This window comes from Sciurus vulgaris (assembly GCF_902686455.1).
Source record: "Sciurus vulgaris genome assembly, chromosome: 2".
In the NCBI taxonomy this organism is placed as follows: Eukaryota; Metazoa; Chordata; class Mammalia; order Rodentia; family Sciuridae; genus Sciurus; species Sciurus vulgaris.
This window is the reverse complement of record NC_136462.1, coordinates 109,675,125-109,701,050: the sequence shown is the minus strand read 5'-3', so window position 1 is coordinate 109,701,050 and position 25,926 is coordinate 109,675,125. Positions and strand designations below refer to the sequence as shown.

General features: G+C 32.7%; 1 protein-coding gene across 1 annotated transcript in view; it reads left to right on the top strand.

Annotated features, from left to right (window-relative positions):
• VPS13C (vacuolar protein sorting 13 homolog C) overlaps positions 1-25,926 on the top strand; it is a 166,325-nt gene that overhangs the window by 119,359 nt on the left and 21,040 nt on the right. Inside the window, 19 exon segments of the mRNA XM_079125610.1 lie at positions 677-971; positions 2,181-2,570; positions 4,078-4,182; positions 4,893-5,057; positions 6,664-6,792; positions 7,803-7,936; positions 9,475-9,601; positions 13,043-13,278; positions 16,123-16,264; positions 17,247-17,387; positions 18,305-18,386; positions 18,493-18,562; positions 19,158-19,269; positions 19,372-19,485; positions 21,342-21,481; positions 23,387-23,468; positions 24,423-24,536; positions 25,237-25,312; positions 25,841-25,926. Coding sequence (XP_078981736.1) covers positions 677-971; positions 2,181-2,570; positions 4,078-4,182; positions 4,893-5,057; positions 6,664-6,792; positions 7,803-7,936; positions 9,475-9,601; positions 13,043-13,278; positions 16,123-16,264; positions 17,247-17,387; positions 18,305-18,386; positions 18,493-18,562; positions 19,158-19,269; positions 19,372-19,485; positions 21,342-21,481; positions 23,387-23,468; positions 24,423-24,536; positions 25,237-25,312; positions 25,841-25,926 — 2,740 coding nt within the window.

Sequence of the window (25,926 nt, the reverse complement as noted above, 5' to 3'; positions counted from 1 at the left end):
AGGATGGACTGAGTAGGTCCCACAGTCCAATCACAGTCACCTCTGAACATTCCTGCATCAACACAGGAGCTTTGAGGGATACTTTGTATCCAAACCATAGTACTCTCCTTTCCCTTCCTCCTCCTCTTTATTTTTTAATGGTGATGCAGTCTCACTGAATTACTGAGCCTGGCCTTGATCTTGTGGTCTTCCTCCATAGCCTCCAGAGTCACTGGGTTTACATGAATGCACCCTTGAACCAGACTGGGAATCATTATTCTGGAAAAAATATCCTTATATTTTTATTATCTAAAGATCTATAAAAGCAGTTTTAAGACAATTTTTAAATGTAAAAAAAATACATTTATATTATTGAACTTGCAAGATGAAAGTGCCTTCTTTTTTATATATTTGATATTTTAGAATTATCTGAGATCTATATTTATCTGATTGCCTTCGTATTTGAAATGAAAAAAATTTGCATTGCCCTGTTTACAGAGTGCTTTTCCCAGACAATTCCTGTGAGTTAGACTTGTGACTGTGGGCCAGTTTCCTAACGTTTCTTCACTATGACTTCCTAGTCTGTAAAGATAAGAATAATAGTACATGTTTTCTAGAGTTATCCAGAAGATTTAATGAGATTCTTTTTCTTATATCTCAATCAAAACTTTTTATTCTCTGGTTTCTTTTTCTGCAGATGTCAATTGTTTATTCAGCCAGCTGGAATCTTAGAGCACCAGTACAAAGAATCTACCACTTACATTTCCTGGAAGGAAGAACTTCACAGGAGCAGGGAAGTCAGATGCAGGCTGCAGTGTCCATCAGTGGAAGTCAACTTCCTGCCTCTCATAGTGAATACAGTTGCTCTGCCTGATGAATTAAGCTATATCAGTGCACATGGGGAAGATTGGGATCCAGCTTACATTATTCATCTTTATCCTCCTCTTACTCTGCGGAATCTTCTCCCATATTCTCTAAGATATTTACTTGAGGTATGTCTCTTATATTTTGTTTAACTTTTATTGTTGTACAAAATGAATTCTAGTTTTGTTTTATGGCATTTCTAGTTGAAAGTGTTTCATATACCTTAGTTGATAATGCTTTAATAAGTTAATAACAGCAAAAACTGACATAGCATGCCCATGTCAGGTGCTGTATTGTATACTTTACATGTTGGCATGTTCAGGCTTTATAGTAACTTTCTGTAGTAGATACTGATGAAGAAACTGAGTCACAGAGAGGTTAAATGACTGGCCCACAATCCTGTAGCCACTCAGTATTTGAGCTGAGATTTAAACCTAAGCACTTCAGTTCTTCAGTCCCTACTACTTGTCCCTACTACATCTGTCATAAATTGAGAACCATAATCATCTTTTTATTCATTAAGTAAAATTTCATTATCTGAAGGGGAGAAAATGCCAATGAGAAAATACTTCATCTTAAAGTTTTTATATAAAAGTTAATATTATAATTATTTGGTCTAAGGTTCTAATGAAAATAAAAATAGTTAATTGTCTTAAATAATAAGGAACATTTTCTAGTTGTGGAGTATGAAAAATACTTTCAAATTTCTACATGCTTTCCTATTTTAAAAGTCTTAATGTATGCAACCTCAATTTTTTTCATCTAACAATGAGTCATTTCTGAGTTGTGCAGACAAAAATTAATTGTATGAGCTAAATAGTATTTACACAAAAAAGTTTTAGTAAGAAAACTTGATTTATATTTTGCTTTTATTTACTTTGATAATAATTCCACCATAGACAGCTTGTCAGAATAGCTCGACATCACTTTCCATATTCCATTCTTAAGGGACTGTTAGGACTGATATTTAAATAGAGGATGAAATTGAAGCCCAGGCACATAAGCGACTCATTTAATGATGTAGCTCTGGTGGACAATAGCCAGGGTTTCTGAATCCAGCCCATGATTCTTGACATAGATAGGAATTTTATCAAAACTAATGATTGTTCGTCTACTAATGGCTAAAAGACAGTGCTGTTTGTGCCTATGGCATAGTGTTTTCTTTTTAGTCCTTAGTGATTGCTGTCATAATATTTGAACAAGGTACTTCATTGAAGAGTTGGTAGTTAACCTGCCTTTGGTAGGTAATTTAGCGTTTGTATAAAATATGAATTTTGCTATTTCAGAAGTTTCAAAAACTTACTAAGCAAATTTGTTTTATGTGTATTTATTTTTAGGGAACAGCAGAAACTCATGAGCTAGCAGAAGGCAGTACTGCTGATGTTCTGCATTCACGAATCAGTGGAGAGATCATGGAATTAGTCCTGGTGAAATACCTGGGCAAAAACTGGAATGGACATTTTCGTGTATGTGATACACTTCCCGAATTCTTTCTTGTGTGCTTTTCTTCTGACTCCACAGATGTGATGACAGTTGATCTGTCCATACATGTCAGGCAAATTGGCAGCCGAATGGTGCTCTCTGTGTTTAGTCCCTATTGGTTGATCAACAAGACTTCTCGTGTTCTTCAGTATCGTTCAGAAGACATTCATGTGAAACATCCAGCTGATTTCAGGGACATTATTTTATTTTCTTTTAAGAAGAAGAACATTTTTAGTAAAAACAAGGTATGTTTTTGTTCATAAATCAAGTTTAAATAGGAGAACCATTAATCTAGAAACTTGGGAACCTGAAGCTATGTTTACCTGTTTGCTTAAGTGCCATTGGTATGAATTAAGTTCACTGGGACTTTAAGGAGTGCAAAGTCAAGTGGGTTAGCAGGAACGGCAGCAGTTTGCTTAGTGTTGCCCTTTCTCCCCTATCTGTAGCATTACTTCTGTTCTTAAATTCATGTTGGATAGAATAGTTCCATTTCGTATACTTTCCTGGTGTTGATAAGGCATTTCTAAAGACACAGTGACTAAATTTATACTTATATTAGCTGAGTCTTTGGTGGACAAAGCACTAAGCTAGGTAGTTGGAAGAGAAGCCTAAAACTTGAGCCTGATCCTTTATGTTCTGGTCCTTTCTTTCCTCTTCAGACACATGCCTGCCTTCATTTTCCCATGCACTTACCTCTAGGCTTTTGCATATGCCACACCCTCTGCCTAGACCGCCTCTTCTCCTACCCTTTTCCTGTTCCCCTCATCTTTCCTGGTTATCTGTGGTTTGTGCTTTGTCAGTCTGCTTAGGCCTGATAAAGTGTGAAGATTTTCTGACCATTTTAAATGCATCTGGACATCCCACTCATGTTCTCTTAGGGTTGTTCTCAAATTTCAGCATGCATTAGAATCTCCTAATGGTCTTTTAAAACTATTTACTGAATTCTGTCCCCAGAGTGATTTTGATTCAGTAGGTTGGGTAGGGCCTGAGAATCTACCTCCCTTACAGATTCTCCAGTGATGCTGATGCTGCTGGTCTGAGGACCACTCTGAGAACCACTGTTTTGGAGTAGTGAAAATAATGTGATGATTACTGTGTATGTGTCTGACCTCTGGTTATCCTCAGGTTTTTTATAGTCTAGTTGGGTAGATACAGGTGAGACTAAAACTGGTGCACAGGTAGGTCTCCTTCTGTAAAACTTTCTCTAAATCCTAGAGGCAGATGTAAACTCATTATCTTGATAGCACTGTGTACCTTTTGTATGGCTCTTGTCACATTGAATCTTGCATTATAATTACTAGTATATCTTTCCTGTTTTCTCTGTTTGTTTCAGTTGCTCATTGAAGATAAGAACTGTGTCCCCCTGTATTCCATTCTGCCTCTCACAATGTCTTTCATTTAGTGCCTACAGAATAATATTAAAGACAAATTCTCAGAGTACTAATACTGTCAAGAGTTTTGTTAACTCTATATTATAAGTCTAACATTGGACATAACATTTTTTTTTTTTTAAACAATACAAGTTCTCTTAAATTCACTGGACTCATTGCTCAGGTGAATGTTAGGATCAGAGCTGTGCTTTTGTTGTCATCCCCTAGTGTTTTCTGTGGTTCTGTTACCCGTTTGCAGTATGGTTATGATTATATTTTTGTGTCCTATGATGCTGAAGAAATTTCTTGCAGTTTTTTCCATGACATAAAATGAATATCATCCTTTAGGTTTTTATATGATGATATGTATTCTCTGTTATAGGTTCAGTTAAAAATCTCAACTAGTGCTTGGTCCAATAGTTTCTCATTAGATACAGTGGGAAGTTACGGGTGTGTGAAGTGTCCTGCCAACAATATGGAATACCTGGTAAGAGTTAGCTTACCTATTTACCCTGGACTCTATTCACTGTTCCCACAATTCAGTAACTACGTTGGATCTTAAAGGGTATAGAAATCTGAATTGAAAATATTATGTGGAGAGCTCTCTACCAATTTCTGTGATCACTGTTACCAAAGCAGGAGTGGAATTTGTCACAGTTTAATATGAGTTGAATCTAACCAAGTGAGTAACTTGGTAAATACTGATGGTATAGTACAATCTTCATCCTGAACCCTCCCTGCCAAGCATTGTTTAACCCTTAAATTTGATTACTTGGAAAATTTGAATAGATACCAACTGAACTATTTTATAACTGCTTCAAAATGTTTATTTTATTGATGAAAGATAATAAAATCACAAAACTCGAGTCTCTCTACTAATTATAAATCAATTTATATTTGGAATATTTAAAGTGTCTAGTAAATAACAGAAGACATTTTAAATCTGTCCTTGCAAGTTGTCATTGAATTCCCAATTGAAGTTCTTTAATTGGTTTCCAATGGAGCCATACTAAGGAACCAAAATTTTTCATTTTAGTGAGAAGATACTTGTTACTGGAATGTAGCTTATGTTCATTATTTAATTTAAGAATTCTTATTTTTAAAATATTTTAGAATCATTGTGTGAATGAAGGAGTATTGTGTAGGTTTTGGAGATGAAATAAAGTATTGGAAAATAAGGTTGTTTCCTTCTCACAGGTTGGCGTTAGCATCAAAATGAGCAGTTTTAATCTTTCACGAATCGTCACTCTGACTCCCTTTTGTACCATTGCAAACAAGTCATCATTAGAACTAGAAGTTGGCGAAATTGCATCTGATGGCTCAATGCCAACTAATAAATGGAACTATATTGCTTCTTCAGAGGTAGGTCCTCCTTTATGTATTCCTACAGTACATAAGCCAGTATTGACTTGTAAATAAGAATTGTGTGTACCTCTTTGTCATATTCACTCTATCATATTTATGTGTTAAAATATGTTGGCCAGCATTGAAAGAGTTTTTCCTTTTATACTATAGATGTGTTTAAAAAAAAATCAAGAGGATAAATGTTGATATTTACATAGCTCAATCTAGATGATTAATTGTCCTTCTCTAGTCCTTATATAAACCATTGCTGTGTACTGTGAAAAGTATATAGAGATAATGAACTCTGTACAGTCTCAGTTGTCAAGATAATGTCTCCATACTCAAGAAACTATAATCTTGTGGCAAGGCTTAAACTGTATATTAGTTAACAAATGGAGAGAAAGATAATGTATACAAAGTTATAGGTGGTTGAGGAATTTCTGAGTCGGTAAGATGGAATTTTCTTGTAGATTAACTGAAATTCACCTCTCTCACTTTACAGAAAAGGAATCAGGTTAAGACTTTCCCAGGGTCAACAAAGTCATTGATAATTGTGGACATTGGTGGTCTATATCAAAATGTTGAGCTTTGTGGAGAGGTGGGATTTGACTTGAACTTTGCAGGCTCAGTAATATTTAATGAAATGAAAAGAGCGAAGGACAAAGAGGAGAGGGTGGTGCAAAGATGAGCAGTAGTCCTTGACTTTGACCCAGTTTTCAGCCAAACTAGCTGACCTTAAGGATAGCTGAAATTTATTTTTTAGTGCTGCTTAAAAAAATATTCTCAAGTTACTTTAAAAAATACTTAACAAAAGACTCAAAAGGAAGGATTCTTATTTTAGTAAAAATTAATTTAGAGCTCTAAGAGGCATGATCTTTTTTAGAATAATCTCTGTGTCTTATCAATAAGGAAGTGCTATTTTATTTTTTTGTCTTTGATGTAGGTTTGTCAACAGTAGTATTAGTTTTTATTCAGAATAGAATTTACCTAGTATTGTATAACAGAAGGACATTTTGTATAACATTAGGAATGAAAATCCTAGTATTATAGTTAGAGAAACAGGGGCTCAAAGAAGTACATGACTTGATCATGCTCAAACAGCTAGGAAGGTGATGGTGTCAGGACTTTCAGCAGGTTAATGGCAGTCTCTTGGTCTCTTTTCTTCCTTCTATTCTCTTTCTGGTTTATCTCAGATAAGATAGTCTGTGAAAGAATTCTTTGTGCATTAATGAAGTAAAATGGGATATGCGCAAAAGCAAATGTTAATTAATATTAAAATTTTTAATTATTCAAGATATTTGAGGTGTACTTACTCAACATGTTCTTTGGTTTTTCATATTGTACATATGGATGGATAGCTGGCTGTCATATTTTAACACATAAATATGATAGAGTGAGTATGACATTGTACATATGGATGGATTAATATCTGTATTCTTTTGGTGAATGTAAATAGTCATAGATAGAATATAGCAGTGATTATGTTGTCAATGGTCTTAATATGAGATGTAGAGGAAATATTTTACAAAACAATAATTGTTGAATCAAGGTCAGATTAATTAACCAATGTCTTATTTATATCACAGTATTGTTTTAAGACTGACCTTTATTTTTATGTTTTCAGTGCCTTCCATTTTGGCCTGAAAATTTGTCAGGCAAACTTTGTGTGAGAGTGGTGGGCTGTGAAGGATCTTCCAGACCATTCTTTTATAACCAACAAGATAATGGCACTTTATTGAGCTTAGAAGATCTTGTAAGTTTTTATATTTTAAAATAAAATGTCTTTTATTTAAAATTTTTAAAAAAATTTTTTACAGATTGCATTTTGATTCATTGTACATCATTACATTTCTATGGTTGTACACGATGTAGATTTAGACCATTCTTGTAATCATACATGTACATAGGGTAATGAAGTCTGTCTCATTCCACCACATTTCATAGCCTCCCATTTCCTTCTACGTAATCTAAAGTTCCTCCATTCTTCTCTCACCCCCTTACCACTCACCCCATTATATATCATCATCCACTTATCAGGGAAAACATTCAGCCTTTGGTTTTTTGGGATTGACTTATTTCACTTAGCATGATATTCTCCAATTCCATACATTTCTCTGCAAATGCCATAATATTATTCTTCTTTATGGCTGAATAATATCACATTGTGTACATAGACCACAGTTTCTTTATCCATTCATCTGTTGAAGAGCATCTAGGTTGGTTCCACAATCTAGCTATTGTGAATTGAGCTGCTATGAACTTTGATGTGGCTGTGTTACTGTAGTATTCTAATTTTAAAACATCTCAAAGATTTCATCTTATTCCAGTTAGAATGGCTGTTATCAAGAACACAAACAATAATAGATGCTGGTGTAGATGTGGGGGAAAAGGTACACTTTTACATTGCTGGTGGAGTTGCAAATTGGTGCAGCCCCTCTGGAAAGCAGTGGAGAATCCTCAGAAAACTTGGAATGGACCCACCTTTTGACCCAGTTATCCCACTGCTTGGTTTATATCCAAAGAACTTAAAAATTTAAAAAATTTTTGCTTTAAATATTTCATTAAACCATGCTATAAAAATCTAGTAATTTTTTGAAGGTGCTGTTGATACATAATGCCTTATATATATTTGTAAGAAATCAGAACCAGTTTGCTTTTCAGTAAGAAATTAAGAAAACAAAGCATTTGTGTTTATTTATCTTATTGATATTACATATGTGAGGTTAAACCAACACATGACATGTACCTTTTTTCCTACAACAGAATGGAGGTATCTTGGTGGATGTGAACACTGCTGAACATTCAACTGTCATTACCTTTTCTGATTACCATGAGGGATCTGCACCTGCCTTGATAATAAATCATACACCATGGGACATCCTCACATATAAACAGAGGTACAAAAAGGGTGTTAATGGAAACTCTTGCTTTTATTGGGCCAGAGTTCCTTCTGAGAAACACTTAACTTTCACATCCCTGATACTTTCAGATTTTAGAAAGATCCTATGGAGCTTATGCTACTTATTATTAATATCCTGGACATGTCTTGAGACAGTACTCTGTAATCAAACACATTAATAGTTATGCATTAAAACTTATGAATATTCACACCATGTGGGATAAATATAAATACAAAGTATTAATTGTTTCACATCAGTTCCAATTAGGTTCTGCTGCCAACTTTTCTTGACAACAAACTTATAGAAATGTTTTTGGGCTTTTAGAGCCTTTTGAATTTCAGAATTGCTGCTAAAGGATTGTGTAACTATTAAAGTATTACTTTCCCTTTGTAATCTGGTAATGCTTAGTGAACCTTCTCCTATAAGTCACATCTAGTTTTTTGGTTAGGGGTATTAGAAAGTTAAATGGAGGGTAGTGATAGTAGAGAGTGATTGAACTTATTATGGTATTGTTTGGAATTTTATTATTTCATTCTGTCATTTGGATGTCATTATTTAATGCTATAACAAATAGATTTAAGCCTTTAAATTACATAATAATAATTTTATAAAATGCATTGGTGCATAAAAATATATGTGCATATGTATATATATGTATATGTAATATATAAATTCCTTGAAGATTTCCCTGTTCTTGTTTCTCATAGTGCAAATTCAGGAAGAGATTTACAAGTACAGATAGGATCAAAATCTGGTGGAGCTGGGCGAGGTGGTGCATGCCTGTAGTATCAGCAGCTCTGGAGGCTGAGATAGGAGGATCATGAGGAGCACAGCCAGCCTCAGCAACAGAGAGGCAGCGCTAAGCAACTCAATGAGACCCTGTCTCTAAATAAAATACAAAATTGGACCGGGGATGTGACTCAGTGATTGGGTGCCCCTGAGTTCAATCCCCGGTACCCACCACCCCCCCCAAAAAAAAAAAAAACCTGATTGGATTACTTTTTATTTCACTTCTCTGTAATATTTTTGTATTATATGAACCAATACTTCCTAAACTTTTGGATTGGCTTCAAAACTGCATTTCCAGCAAATCCCTTGGAAATGCTGCTGGTTCACATGGATTTTTCTTTTTAATGCTAAGATCCATAATATATCTTAAGTATGCATTTGATTAACAAAAGTTTAAATGTCAGCACTTGAGGTAAGTTCTTCTTCTACTAAAGATATTTATTATTCACAGCCATTTCTGTAGGTGAACACTAATGTACCAGTTTATTTACCTTAAGGGATTCTAATGGTATGTTTCTTCCTGGATGAATTCAGAGTTCACTGAAGCTTTAGAAAGAAAATTATACTATGGTATTCCATTTCCCCAAACTTCAAATTTTCAGGTACTTATATTTAGGTAGAGTTGTGTTTTATTAACCCATGCAGTTTCATAGTACTTGTATGTCAGTCTCCTTCTCAATAAACTGCAGTTCTGGTTTTCTGAAGGCCAAGATACTCTAATTTTCCCTCTGTTGATTGTGTTTTAGTGGATCACAGGAGGAAGTAGAATTGTTGCCAAGACAAGCTCGGCTTTTTGCCTGGGCAGATCCTACTGGTACAAGAAAACTTTCCTGGAGATATGCAGCAAATCTTGGGGAACATGATCTGTTAAAGGTATCACTTGATGGGGGCAAGTGCTGTATGGTTTTCCTGATGGTGAGGGAAGTAGACAAGCTAGTTCACCAGTTCATCTTGGTCCTTACTGAACTAAAAGTGAATTGGAAATATTTTTAGAATAAGTTACTTTGGGACTTTAGATTGCAAATATTTTATTGTAAATGAGTCAAAATAATTCATTTATAATTAAGAAACTAGTCCTGCTCCATCCTGTCCAAGTTAAGACCTATGAAGCACATTCTTAGCTTTCTTAAAAGGAAAAAATTTTAAGGTTGGTGAAGAACTTGAGTTTAAACATATCCATACTACTGTTAACTGAGGTTTTCAGGCATGTTTTCCTAAATAAGGCCCTATTTTTTTTTAATAGGTAGAGTTTGATAGCATATAAATTATAAGAAATTTAGAAATATTTGTTGAAATAATATTGAGATTGCTAAATTAATCAAATATGTTATTTCTTGGATTTAAGACTCTGGAAGGAACCCTAAGAATTTACCTACCAGTCTCCTACTTGATATAGGAATTGCTCTTATGTTCATGATACATCATCCAGAGTCTGTATAGATATATCCCATGATGAAAGCATTCATATAGCATCATATTCCATTGTCCAGTAATGCCAGTTGTTGAAAAGGCTTTCTTGATGTTTACTTTGAAGTGGTAATTGGGCAACAGTGACTGGATTTTCCTGTAGTTACTCTGAGATGCCTATAAAAGAGAAAGACTCATTATTTGAAAAATGAGGTTGATAGTTCTTATGTCGTGAGGTTCTTAGAGTGATTTTCATCATGACAGTTTGGTGATACTCTGCTGGTTTGCTTGTGCTTTACTTTCATAAAAAATTCTGGAATTTACAAGTAGAAGAAAGAGACTTCAGTTGCCTGATCATCTTTTCTTTCTGACTCAGATGCTCAGGAACTCTACCAGGAGTCCCTATACTATCTGGGATTGTTTCCTCTCTCCTGGCATTTGACACTGCTTAGCAGCCATAACTTTTAGGAAGTAGCAAGCAGATACAGAGAGAAGGTGTCAGAGACATTATGGAGGGAGCTATGAAGGTCTGTGTACAAAGGCAGGTCAAGGAAGAAGCCCAGGGACAGTGTCCATTTATTAACAGATTTCCATTTCTAATGTTTCTTCTCTATTTTTTTGTTAGAGAATCAGGCAGTTGAAAAAGCAGATGGTTCTACATCAGTAGATAGTCTGCTAGGTATTGAAAATTGATCTAGAAACAAGGAAATGGACCATTTCTTTGTCAACTAAGTTGATGTAAAAAGGGAGTTCTGCCCTGGTCTAAGTGTTCCTAAAAAGGGAGTCCAAAAAAAATCTGTACACTGTTGACAAACATAGATGAGGGTCTAAATAGCTCTTTCCAAGTTAAAAAAAATGAATATGCAGATCTTTTCTCAACTGAATATGAATAAACAGGAAAAAAATCAAGAGAGTTTATGGGAAAAAAAACCAACTCTACAAGAAAACCGTATCATTATCATACAGATTGAGAAGGTAGTTAGGCCTTTGAAAATTTGTTTACCAGAAGAAAAATTTCAAAATATATTCCTGGCTTCCTCAACAAGTTATAAAGGTATGAAAACTGAAGTAAGAGGAAAGCAAGGGGAATTTTTTTAAAAATGAGAACAAATTAAAATGAAAATAGTGGGAAACAATGTATTATATATGCATATTATATATATACCACTGGATCCTAAATTTTGATTAGAGAAATTATGGATTAAAGATTGTCTTTAAAAAAAAAAAAAAAAACTATCAATTAGTAGAACTAAAATCAGTGAGTTGAGGAATTTCAAAACAGTGGAGAAAATTAAAGAAAGATTTGCTCTTATAAAGAAATGTAAGAAAGTATGTAATAAGTGACAGGTGTTTTATTGAGTGCCTATCATATTTTGATACTTCTCATATAATATCATTAATTTTTATGATAAGAACTTGGACCTGCTAGTTGGGATTCAAAATCAGCTCTGTCTGACTTCACAGTCCCTAGACTTTTCTCATGTTTCCCAGCAGTTATTTCAGTAAATGAAAATGGTTTAAATTCTTCCATTCACAAAGATACTCAGATTAAGTTAAAAAGAAGAAGTATGTAACATTGAAGCTGGTCGTGGTACCCTGTGCCTTGGTCCAGCTACATGGGAGGCTGTGAAGCAGGGGGATCATTTGCCAAGAGTTCAAGACCAGCCTGGGCAACATAGTCAAATGGTGCCTCTTAAAAATATATATTTTATCTATATGCTAATTATAAGAGATCTGTCTTAACCTAACCAACAAGAAAATTTTAAGCATGAAGAGATAGTAAAGATTTAATAGGCAGACAAAAGTAAAAAAATAGATGGTAAATTGTTGCTTTTAATTTTTGATGAAAATAATCTAAAACATAACAGATTGCCATAATATGACAGAAAATGAGTGATTGCCACAAATACACATGCAGAGAATAGTGTTACATCAAAATATAAAAATTAAACTTCTAGAAGTTAATTAAACAATTTTTTTTGGAATTGAGATACCTCATTTAATTTTTAACAGATGAAATAGATGGAAATAACATTGGAATAATAATTGAGATTGAACTAAAATACATAACAAATTTCAGTTTGCAAAGAGAATTTATGTTATTAATAGGCATCTTTGAAAATTTGAGTATTATAGTGAAAAAGTTGGACAGGTTAATTTAACCACATAACATAGTTTTAAAGTAATAATAATTTTTAAACAATAGCAATAACAAAACATACTTTTCATAAAATCTTATGTTTTTTTTTTCCAACAAAGCACCAGGTGAAAAGGCACTTAATAGGTACTTTTATTGCCTGTTGAAAGGAACTGTTGTTCATTTTATGTTTAGCATAAAATGAAGAGGAGTTTATTAATAATATATTTTTTTAGTCTCTTAAAACACTAACCAAATCAAACCTCATAGGTTTAGGTGCTGTATGAAACATTCAGCCAAGAAGGCTATTCTTAAACTTAGTACAACTGATCACCATAGTTTGATTGTTTGGCAGTGTGAGTTACATAAATATTTGCTATGTTATAAATTATTAAAACATAAAATAGATTAGTTTATTTTGCATGAGATTGCTTTTCTGATAAACTTCTGAACTAGACTGTTCTCCAGCTTGGAGACTTTGACATTGGTGCCACCAAAGGATTCTCTTGCTCCTGCTTAGTGCCCTTTTAACATTAACTGGATAACTAAAACTAAGATATAAAAAAACTAAATACTCTTAAACACTGTAATTGTTTGAAAAAAAAATTGGTACATTTTAACATAGATTATAGCTTTATAAGTTTGTTGGTTAGAATTTTCCATCTTATGTTCATGCTTTTTAAAGTTTTCTAATCTTTCTCAGTTACTCTCATTTGACCTTAAGTAGTAAAAATCTGTGTGGCCTTAATGAAAAGTCTTTCTTTTCCCAGGATGAATGTGGACAGTTTCCATACGACGCAAACATCCAGATACACTGGGTATCATTCCTAGATGGACGTCAGAGAGTTTTGCTTTTCACTGATGATGTTGCCTTGGTTTCCAAAGCACTGCAGGCAGAAGAAATGGAACAGGCTGATCATGAAATAACCTTGTCTCTCCACAGTCTTGGACTCTCACTGGTGAACAATGAAAATAAGCAGGAAGTTTCATATATTGGAATCACCAGGTATACAAGAAGAAAGATAAGACATCAGGAATCTTTTAAAGGCATTAAGTTCATGATTTTCCGTTTGATAAGAGTAAACATACCTGTTCTGAATTTGTTATGCTGTAGATTCATGTAGTAAAACTTACTGAATAATTGAACAGCTAGCTGAAAATTCCCAAAGATAGATAGATATTGTCTTTACCTTCACAATACTCACTGTCACTTGGTGGGAAAGAAAGTAGTTTCTTCTTTCTTTATTAAGTGCTTTTTCTTAAATGAATTATAAAAACATTGAAAAATGCTTCAAAGAATGATGTACATTTTCAGCATAAACAGGTGGAAGTAAGTTACTCATTTACATTGCAGTTCCCTGATGAAGATGTTTGTCATCCTTTCATAGACTTATTTACCTATGAAATATGTTTTTCCTCAGCTATCTGGATCTTTTGTCCATTTTTAACCTTATTTATTTATTTATTTGTTTTCGGTGCTGGGGATCGGACCAGGGCCTTGTGCTTGCGAGGCAAGCGCTCTACCAACTGAGCTATCTTCCCAACCCTTTTGTCCATTTTTAAATCAGTTGTTTCTTTTCTTTGTGTTGAGTTTTAAGAATTATTTGGTTGTTATGCCAGTCTTTGATCAGATATCTGTTTTGCGAATATTTTCTCCTAGTCTGTGGCTTCTTATCATTTTGTGAACAGTATCTTTCAAAGAACAAAAAATTTTAATTTTATGGAGTCCATTTATCATTCTTCTCTTTCATGGTTTGTGCTTTTGGTATACCTAAAATGTCATTGCTATACCCAAGGTCACCTAGATTTTTCACCTTATGTCTTGTAGGAGTCTAATTTTGTGTTTTACATTTAATTTCTTAATCCAATCTGAGTTTTTATTTTTTGAAAGATAAAACTCTAGGTCCAGATTCATTTTGTTGCATATGGATGATCAGTTGTTAAGATATTTGTTGAAAAGACTGTCCTTTCTCCATTCAGTTACCGTTATTCCTTTTTAAAAATTAGTTTACTGTATCTGTGTGGGTCTATTTCTAGGCTTTTCATTCCTTTCCATTGATTTATTGGTCTATTCTTTGATCAATACCACATCTTGATTTCTGTAGTTTCATAGTACTTCTTGGAGTAGGATATCATTCTTTCACTTTTGTTCTCTCCTTCAGTATTGTCTTTTTTAAGTCTTTTTTCCCTTTCCATATGAATTTTAGAATCATTTTGTTGATATCCACAAAATACTTTGCTGGGATTTGATTGGGCTTGGACTGAATCTGTAGATTAATTTGGGAATAACTGACATCTTAACTATATTGAGTCTTCATATCCAGGTTTTATTTCTCTGTTTACTTAGATGGTTGATTTTGTTCACCAGTCTTTTGTAGTTTTCCTCATATAGATCATATACATATTTTGTTTGTACCTAAGTATTTCACTTCTTTGATGCTAGTATAAATCATATTGTTTTTAATTTGAAATTCTGGATGTTTTTTGCTAACATATCAGAAGGCATTTGACTTGTATAATAGTAACCTTTTACTTGCAACCTTGTTATAATTTCTTATTAGTTACAGGAATGTTTTTGTTAGTTCTTTGGGATTTTCTGTGTAAACAGTGATATCATCTATGAATGAAGGTAGCATTATTTCTCCCTTGCAAATATTTGTACCTTTATTTTATTTTATTTTCTGGCTGCACTATCTAGGATTTCTGGTATTGTTGAATAGGAGGATGAGAAAGGTTGTCCTTGCCTTATTCCGGATCTTAGTGGAAAAGTATCTTATTTTCTTACTGTGAAGTATGATAGCTAAGAGTTTTTTGTAGATGTTCTTTATCAAGTTGAGGAAGTCCTTCTCCATTCCTAGTTTTCTCAAAGTTTTTATCAGGCATAGTTGTTGGATTTATATCATTTAGAGTAGGTACTTTATTTAGTACCTTCACTGATGGCATCCCCTAAACACATTATATAGTGAAGACATTGTTATACTCTATCAACTAATATCAACAATGTAAATTAAAATATTACCAATTCATTTTTTGCCATTCTGCAAACAGTATTCTCTAATGCAAATGTCAGCAAAGTATAGCCAATAAGCCAAATCTAGCCCACTGTGTGTTTTTGTATAGCTTTCTTTCTATTTTTTTGAAGCAGAAGTTGCTTTAATCAAGGGGTGAAGTTCTCAGTCAGGGGGACCTCACTCAGCCTTTGGTGGTAGGGTCTCAGCCTAACCCCCATGTGCCCTGAGGCTCCTCAGGAAAGAGGGAGCAGCTGAACAGCAAATTATGGGAGAGACCAGGGATGGGAATACTTTCATGAATTTAAAGATTTTTTTTAACCAAAAGAAAAATATTTTGTAATACATGAAAATTATATGAACTTAAGAGTTTGTTGCCCATAAGTAAAATTTTACTGGAACATAGCAATGCAGCTTTTGTACTGCTACACAGTACACTACTGATTAGAGTGAGTGACATACACATTGCTATACTGCACATGTATGTGTTCATAGTACTAATGGGCACCCATTATGTGAAAATATGAATAATTTAAGTACCTACATAATAATATTGATTTTTGGGTCAGCTCACAAAACCTAAAAACACTGTGACCTTTTGCAGAAAAAGTTTGCGAGTACCTGAATTGATTAAAATCAGTGTGTGATTTAAAAATATTTTCTTTTGACTCTATTCCTTATGTACCTTTACAGTGCAGGTATAGTTTGGTAATTAAAAAATCTCTTGTATGAATATAATTTCCATGGTTAACTAATAGTCATATTAATCTGGAGTTGAATAGCAGTTCTAAAACCTTAAATATGTATTTCTAATTTAATTTTTTTTGTCTCAATTATTTTAGTTCTGGTGTTGTTTGGGAAATGAAACCAAAACAGAAATGGAAGCCTTTTAGTCAAAAGCAGATAATCTTACTGGAACAATCATATCAGAAATATCTACTATCAAGAAACCGTGGCTGGATTAAGCTAGATAGTAATTTTGAGGTATGCCAAAATATTCTTGATTTGAGCCTTATATAGTTGTTGTTTATAGTTCTATAGTTTTATTGGTTTATTTTGTTGTTGGCAGTAATGGGAGTAAATAAAATTTTAAGGCCCACTGTGTGTAGAAGTTAACTTACATATTAGTAAATAAACTCTCATTTATTAGTAGGATTATTAGTGTATTTTGAAGTAAATATGTATCAATTCATACTATTAAGTGGACTAAGCCTTTTTTTGTTTTTGTAATTTGTTCTATTTACAAATCATTTTTATGGAACTTATTTTCAGTAATACTATGGGGAATTTGTGATTGCTTACTATTTCTTCTCTTATATTTCAAATGATACCTATATATTGTTAAATAAAGACTGCTTTATGCATTTCATGGATGAAAAACTATAAATCCTTCTCAATTAAATTCATTCACAAATAAAGGTATGCTCTCCAGGAGCCCTTACAGAGCTGGAATAGAGTGTCGTCTTTACTCCAAGAAGATTCCAGAAGCTTGACTGCAGTTTCTAGCTCAGTCTGGTTTAGTCATATACATTGGCTTTTCTTTGTCTTTAGTATCTGAGTTTGTTATGTTCTCCATTCACCCCAGTCGGTATTGGATGAGCTTAAATGAAAAACTGTACCATGGATTTCAAGGATAAATAAGCCATTAACTATTTGTTGTATAACAAAGGGTGTTTAGAATTAGTTGGAATTTTCCTTAGTGTTAACTTTGTTATATAAATAATTTTTAAGTACAATTTCTATAATTGAAAACTTAAAGAATTCTTCTTTTCCTTGTAATTTTGCTAGAAAAGTAATGGCTTCTACTTCAGAGATCTTAATAGATCACCTTAACATAGGTATCTCTTTTGGTGAGATAAAAATATCCTTTTCTTTCTGCCTCATTGGGAAAAACATATTTAAAATGTGATAGCTACTCTGTTATTACCAGCTCATCCCTGAAAAAATCGTGCCTTTTCCCCCCCAGGTTAATTTTGATAAAGTTCCAATGGAAATGCGTCTCCCTATTCGGTGCCCTATTAAACGAGACTTTTTATCAGGAATTCAAGTTGAATTTAAGCAGTCTCCTCACCAGAGAAGTTTAAGGGCCAGGTTGTACTGGCTTCAGGTAAAATTGTCATCCTTAATTAAATAGATGTTCTGATCACTTTGGGAGTCTTGGAAATGAAATTTCTTTTTTACAGTGTTATAGTTTACATTAAAATAGTTTTTTTTCTTTTTTTTGTGTGTGTATGTGGCTAGGAATGTAGCTCAGTGAAAAGTACATGATTAGTATGTATGAGTTCCCCAGCATAAAAAAATTTAAAAAATATATAAAAGAATACAACCCATAAATTATATCTTTTCTTTTTGTTTTTAATGTTTTTTTTCCCCATTTTCCCCTTATCCTGTGGATTCAGCATCTCACCTACAGTTCAAGTTCAAAGACCTTGAAACCATTGAAACTGAGTTTATCATTTAACCTGCCAAGAATATTTTCTTAAGCTGAGAGAATGTGATTTTTAAATTTTCCTTGGAATTTTTCAAGGGATCCCAAATAAGATTTTCATTTATCATTCTTCTTGGCAAAGAGCAGGGCTTTATTTGAAGTTGTATTTAGAGGCTTGCTTGCTTGCTCTCTCACAGCTTTCCTTCTGTCTTTCCTTTTAATTATTAAGTATTAGGATATTTTTATTCTTTTTCTTATTTCTACCTATTTGTTTTCATATTCAGTCTGTTCATATATTTTTTTAAACCATAGAGAGTTAAAATCCTACATGATCCATAGGTAGAGATATTTGCATTAACAGTATACTTGTATAATTGTTAATACAATTATTTTGCTATTGTTTTATATAATGGCTTATCCATGCTGAGGTGTATAAAAAGTTTTACATAAAGAGTTAAAATAAAATTTCTATTGGGACCCTATGTATGTGCTGATAATTAAGATGAAAATAATGTTTTTCATAATACCTGTGAAACTGAAAGTTTATGTCTAAATTTTTTTAAAAATTTTGCTGAGTTCATTTTCTTTTCTTTCAGGTTGATAATCAGTTACCAGGTACAATGTTCCCTGTTGTATTTCATCCTGTGGCCCCTCCAAAATCTATTGCTTTGGATTCAGGTAAAAAACAAAAGGAATACAGGCATTCCTTATTCACAGACTTTAGCCCTTAGTTTGACCTGGTATTAAGCTTAATAATTTCACCTTCATTTTTTTTTTCTTTTAGAGCCTAAACCTTTCATCGATGTGAGTATCATCACACGATTTAATGAGTACAGCAAAGTTCTACAATTCAAGTAAGAAAGATTCCTGCTGTCTATCTGAAGTAATTTAAAATAATCTGTTTTGACAGTAAATATTACTCTTTTTGAAAATGACTTCTGTATAAAAATTATTTTCCAACTGAACCTATTAATGTACTTTTGGTCAAGTAATTTTTTTGCTTAAATTTATTTTAATAATAGTATATACATATTTTAAAATGTAGAATTCCTTCTACTACCTCTCCTTTGTAACTAAAATTAGAAAATAAAATAGTGAAATAATGTATATATATTTGTGAGTTGTTCTTTCAAGCAGTTGCTATGAACTCTAAAAATTAGGTGATTCGTGCCTCATCCTCTAATTGTAATTATGTCTACTGTGACATGATAACATGTGAGTGCTTGGGACTTCCACGTGCTCTTAGTACAGTGTTATTGGCTCTGTATTACCTCAATGAAGCTTTCATTGTACTGAAAGTATCAATCTAAGTAGACTTTAATCTTATTAACATGTTTTTTAAGAGACAAAGAAATAAGATCTTAATGTTACTGCTAAAATCATTGTATTAACACTGAAAATCACCAGAATTGACTGAAACCCTTTTCTATCTTAAATTTTTTTGCATAGGTATTTTATGGTCCTTATTCAAGAAATGGCCTTAAAAGTTGATCAAGGATTTCTTGGAGCTATTATTGCACTGTTCACCCCAACAATTGATCCTGAAGCAGAAAGAAAACGGGTAACCATTTTTATTCCTTGGGAAAAAATATAGAATCAGCTATTTTCTGAGCAGATTATAAGAGGGAAAAAAATTGAAATTTCTTGATTTAATTTTTTTCAGACCAAATTAATACAACAAGATATTGATGCTTTAAACACAGAATTAATGGAGACTTCAATGACTGATATGTCAATTCTCAGTTTCTTTGAACATTTCCATATTTCTCCTGTTAAGGTTTGTTATAATAATTACTTTGAAAATTTAATGAAATTGTTTTAGAACTCTTAAAGGATCGGTGTTCAAATGTGACTTTTAATTTGTTGCATCAGATTATTTGCCAGGAACTTTGTTTGATTAATCTTAATAATTAAGACAATTCACTGTAACATATGTATAATAGTAATTCCCACAGAGAAATCACCAGAGCATGTTCTCAAGTCTTGAATTAATAACCCCTTTATTCAAGGAAAAAGCTGACAAAGGCACTTCTTAATTAAGCATAGCAGTGCTCACCAAAGTTTAATGTTTTGGTTGTACTTTGTAACTACTAGCACTGCCTAAACAGAAAGCTCTAATGAGTTCCCTGACCAGAATGTGAAAACGCTGTTCATGGGGTGTTCTTCCCTCTTCCAGAATTTGATTGTAACTAAGGGAGTGGAAAATTGGATACCTTTCACTTGCCTGGTTTTGTGCTTTATGAACCCATTTGCTTTTCCATTTTTGTTGTTCTTTTTAGTTTTTACATGGGAAGGTTACAGCTAGCAAATTTACAAATGCTATCAACCATAATGCTCTACACTTGTGCAATGGGCCAGATTTACATTAAGGAACTCTTTAAAATATCAATGATCCTTTACATTCTCAAAAACTGTTCATAGCAGTTTATTTTCAGTTTCATTATCAATCTGTTTAGCTAAATGAATGGATTTATAAAATAGGATTATTATTTTAACTTGATAGTTTAGTGGTATCAGATGTAGCAACAGTATCAAGTGTAAAGATTTATATTGTTTTATATGATAGATTATACACAATTTATTTCTCATAAATAAATGAAAATCAGTTATTTATGGGATTAAACAATACCTTCAACAAAAATTTACTGCACGTCTGTTATAAAATTGCCATGGAGGTATAAAATGACTGTGGAGTTCATAATGTTGGGGAGTATTAAGGAAGATTTACTTACTCATGTTCTTAGGCACACTGGGAATTATCCCATGAAGTTGAATAATGAGCCACAGTTTTTTTTTTTTTTTAGTACATGGTGATTTTCTCTTAGGGAAAGGTAGGAGCTCTGTCCACCTGAGCTTACTTTCCTGTACCTCAAAACTTCCTGACTTTGCACATGGGTAGTCCACATTAAAGAAAAAAAAAAACAACCAGCTTTTCCTAACTTCAGCCTAAGCCCTTTCTACTTGAGCTCTACATCAGCTAGGTAAAATACCTTAAAAAATGCAGAACGATAAAGTAGAATAATCATCTTTACTTGCGCATGTTGAATTACCTTTTGTCTGTGTCTTCTTGCGTTATATACCAGTGTTGATATAGCATAAAATGTACGCCAGATGGGAATGGGAAAATCCCACATTTAAGTAATTAGTGGGATGGTCTGTGGAAGCTGAAAACCTTATTACTTTTTAAAAAATTTGTTTGATAACTTGCTATTACCATATTTGTCATGTTATTGTTCATTGTTGTAGCATAGTTATAATAATTGTTATCTTAATTATTGCCATAAATGATTTACCTTAATTGAAAATAAGTAAGTATCCATTCTTCTGATGGCAGACTACTTGTGACATGTTTTTCTTCTTAAGATAATCATGCCATTTTTATGAAAGTTCTCCTCTATATGAAAATGACATTTACATACTTCAAATAGACCTCTCTTCTTGAGTTAGACTGAATTTTATAAAAAAAAAAAGAGAGAGAATCAAATAAAAGTGTGTTCTGTATAATGTTCACAGAAATAGATTCATTAGGTCAAATTAATTGAAAGATATTTGGTTTCATCAGATAATCTGGTACCTAAGTATTTAAAATTTTTGTTTTTATCTTAAATTTATTGAACATGATTTTTCTTTCAGTTGCATTTGAGTCTGTCTTTGGGTTCTGGAGGCGAAGAATCAGACAAAGAAAAACAGGAAATGATTGCAATCCATTCTGTTAACCTGCTGTTGAAAAGCATAGGTGCTACTCTCACAGATGTGGATGACCTTATATTCAAGTAAGACTTTTGTTAAAGTTCACTGGAAAGCATTTGTACCATTTGTACCAAGGTTATGTTCCTAGATATCCTCTCCACTTGTACCACACTAGACTAGAAAATTGATAATTCTTACTACTTATACTTGAACAGTTTGGTCCATTTCTGATTATACCACTTTAGGTATATTACTTACTACAATTAAGGGTGAATATTTTCTTTGGTTACTCAAATCTATATAATACATGAATGTAGAATAAAAAATGGAATTATTTTAGTATAGTATATTGTAAAGGAACTGTGTGTTAAAATAGTTACATTCCGATATATCTAGCAATAGAGTGAGATTTCAGTATAGTCACATAGCAAAGTTGGGAATGAGAACTCCTTGCTACATTTGATATGAGAATGTTTATGTGTGACAGATAAACATACATTCAGTCATTATTTGAATTGAATATTCAACAAAGGCATTAGAACAAGTAGTTACTTGGGAATATAAAAAAGTTCATTTAGAGTATTCTCATCTCACATGTACACTACTAAATTTCAGAGGAAATGAAGGATAAAATACAAAAAAAAAAAAACAAAAGTGAAGAGAATTTAACAAAAAGAAGCTAATTATTGTGACATTTTGAGTAGAAGTACTTTCAAGATTAAAAGCATTGAGAAAAAATACAAGATATTTTGACTACCTATGTGATCCTGCAGTATGTATAATAAGAAAAATGAGAGATTACACTCTTATTTATATATGATCTATCAAAATGTATAAATGCATTCTACTATCATTTACAACTAATTATAACAAATAAAATTTTAAAAATTATGGGGATATAACTCAATGGTAGAGCTCTAGCCTAGGCTGCACAAGGTCCTGGATTTGACACCCATCACTGCAAAAGAAAGAAAAGAAAAAAAGAAAGAAAAAATTAATATTTTATAGCAAAATCAGTAAAAACATTTAAGGAAAAAACTGGGGAAATACTGATAATTATGACAGAGATGATATACCATCTTAATATTGAACATTGATAAGAAAAATCTAAAGATAATAGCCATAAGACAATAAGAGATAATTTACAAAACAGAAAGATCATGATTGATAGGTCTTGGAATTGTCTGACTTTATTATTTATCATAGTATATGCAGTTTATCGAAGATTTCAAAATATGAGTAATCCTAGTACTAAAGTGGGTTGGGTCTAAGAAATCGGCACTTTTTTATACTCTGGAAAGTATGGAAAGATGTGCATGTGTGTGTGTTAAGATATCATGTATATATATATATATATATATTACATATACATCATAAATATGTATGTAATATGTTATTGTTATCTTTCCCTTAGTAATTGGTTTATGGGGGAATTCAGTTTAAGATGCAGTTTAAAATGCAAAGGGTTATATCCAGTATATACATGGTAACATTAATTTTCTCTTTTTACCAAAAATTGGGCATGTCTTTATGGCACCACACAAAGAAATGCTGTGCATCTTCTCAAAATTATGACATAGGAGTTTTGAATAAAGATGTAAAGAAATATGTATCCATAATGTTTAGGATAAAGGTGGCATACAAAATGTTTTGGATATTTTATAGTTTCATAGAAAAGAAAGAATTCAAAATGGGAAATGAGAAGAACAAACTTAAAAATTATTGTGTGGGTGAATTACTGTTGACTTTTTAAAACTATTATTACTCTTTATTTATGAAAAACATATGAGAACATACTAACTGTATTTATAAAAATTTTGTATCCATGATAATAATTTCAATCATAGACTGTATGTGGCAGATATACAAAGTTAATTGTGAAAGAAAGAACTGTAACTAGAATCAGCTATTGCTAAAATTTCAAGTCCTTTTTATTTTTTCAGAATATAATCTTAATATCTTTGAATCTTTACTTTTTCCCCTCCCAGACTTGCTTATTATGAAATTAGATACCAGTTTTACAAGCGAGATCAGCTCATGTGGAGTGTCGTTCGGCATTACAGTGAGCAGGTAATTTGCCATCATAGTAGCTCATAAGGAATATACTTCATAAACTATCTAAACAAAACATGTGATTGTATAGTGTGTGGTAGTGTTTACATAATTTACCTGAATTTGTAAATCTCATTACTTACTGATTTCTTAAATTATCTTTCTGTACTTCTACCACCCTTTATACACCTTTTAAAAATTTACTCCGATGCCGTTTTCCCTTTGCAATTATACCTTTTCATCTTTGGGAAAGAATAATGACTTTGGAAACATTAAACTTGAATTCTTTAGTGACAGTAGTTTCTAAATGTAGTCTAGTGGAATTGTAGGAGGAATTCTAAGCCAGTCTCCCTCCTGTGCATCAGTCATTCCATGATTTGGGTATGTATGCACAAAGTAGTTACTTCAGGTCACTCAGGTACCATAGCTATGCCGTGGAGCTGCAGGGTGATATTTCTTTTTTCATCTTCTGCTGGAAGATCTTTTCACTTACAGTAGTTTACACATTATGTTTTTTGCATGTTCATATAAGGCTATATTGTTCCTTTTTTGTTACTAATTATTCCTTATGTAGTTCATTAGTAACAGTGATGATAAGTCAGTAATAAAAACAAGTGGCCATTACTGAATTACATGTTCACTTAGTATATATGCTCACCCATGCAAGGTGAGTATAACCTCCTGTGGTAATATAGGAAAAGACTGAGGCCGGTAGAGACTAGGTGACTTGTCCAAGGTCACATAATGCTTACTGACAGACTTTACCTTAAACTTAGTTCTTTCTAATTTGAGAGCCCCATGTAAAGTGCAGCACAGTGCTTGGTACATCGTTGAAGGTCTGCTAATGGAAAGCTACAGCTTTCCTTAAACACAAACCTAATTTAATCAGCATCCCACTCTTTTTCCTATTGTGGCATGATGTTTCTGTCAACAGTAGTAAGGGACTTAATTTACTGTTTTTTTCTTCACTAGTTCTTAAAACAGATGTATGTCCTTGTATTGGGCTTAGATGTGCTTGGAAACCCATTTGGATTAATTAGAGGTCTGTCTGAAGGAGTCGAAGCATTGTTCTATGAACCCTTCCAGGTATTTTTTTTTATTTCAGTATAAGTATAGAAAAATGGATATTCTATTTTTATTAACAAATAATAATTTGTATTTTAAGTGTATCTAGGAACTGAGTAATGTTTAAATAGTTAAAAAATCAATTTTATATTTTATTTCAAAGTACTTGAGATGATGTTGAAAGTTTGTTTTAGAATTAAATGAGCATGTCTAGTGCTCTTCTGGGTAATATAATGCCCTTGTCTTCCACAGCAGGACTAATGGGACATTAAAAACTGACGTTGCTTCATATTCAAGCTTTCATCAGACTTATCCAGGAGCCTAGTGTAGTGAGGGTTTTAATGTAGGACAACACAGAGAGAATAAATGAAAGAACAAGCGAGTCCAAAATATGTGGACTCAGTCCTGTTGCCAGTGCAGCTAGCTTGAGCATTCTAATGGAACTTTGTATTGGGAGGCCAACTTCAGATTGTGATTAAAGTCAGTGATTCACACCTGTTAAATTTGTCATCTTATGGAATTTTATGTGGTCATGTGTGTTGAAAATAACTTTTATCACAGTAGGTATAGTGTCATTATTTGGGATATAGGATAAAAAATTGTTTCATCCCAGTCTTTATGGATCATTACACATTCCTTGTATTCATAGAAACCCTAAAATATTAGATTAAAAGTCTTAAACTAATTTAAATTTTAAATAGTGAACTTTTCTTTGAGCCAGGGTGCTGTTCAAGGCCCTGAAGAATTTGCTGAAGGATTAGTGATTGGAGTAAGAAGTCTCTTCGGACACACAGTAGGTATGTATCACCTATGTGTGTTTATGTATATATGTATGTATGTATATTTTCATCATATTATGATAAAATGTATTTTTTATGAAAAACAAATGATTTTATTTAATGGAAGAGGGATCATTTTCCTAATAATCTCTTTTTAAAGACATGTTTCCTTATTTTTAAATGGAAAATAATAGCGGCCTGCTGATTTTTTAGTATAACTTGATGGTGTTGAATCAGTGTACTTTAAATAAGTTTATTCCTCTTCTTGATAAATGGCAAAAAATAATTTCTGCATTTTTGCACATGAGGATTTTAAGCACCTGTTATATATAGGTATACAAAAATGGATATTCTATTTTATTACAATAATAATTTGTATTTTAATTATATCTAGGAGCCGAATAATGTCTAAATAGTTAAAAAATTAATTTTATATTTTTATTTCAAAGTACTTGAGATGTACTGGAGATGCAGCTGTATATTGTATACTCTCATGATGACTTTCTAAAGAAACAATGTGACTTACTTCTCTGGGCCGTTTGGTAGGTGGTGCAGCAGGAGTTGTATCTCGAATCACAGGTTCTGTTGGGAAAGGTTTGGCAGCAATTACAATGGACAAGGAATATCAGCAA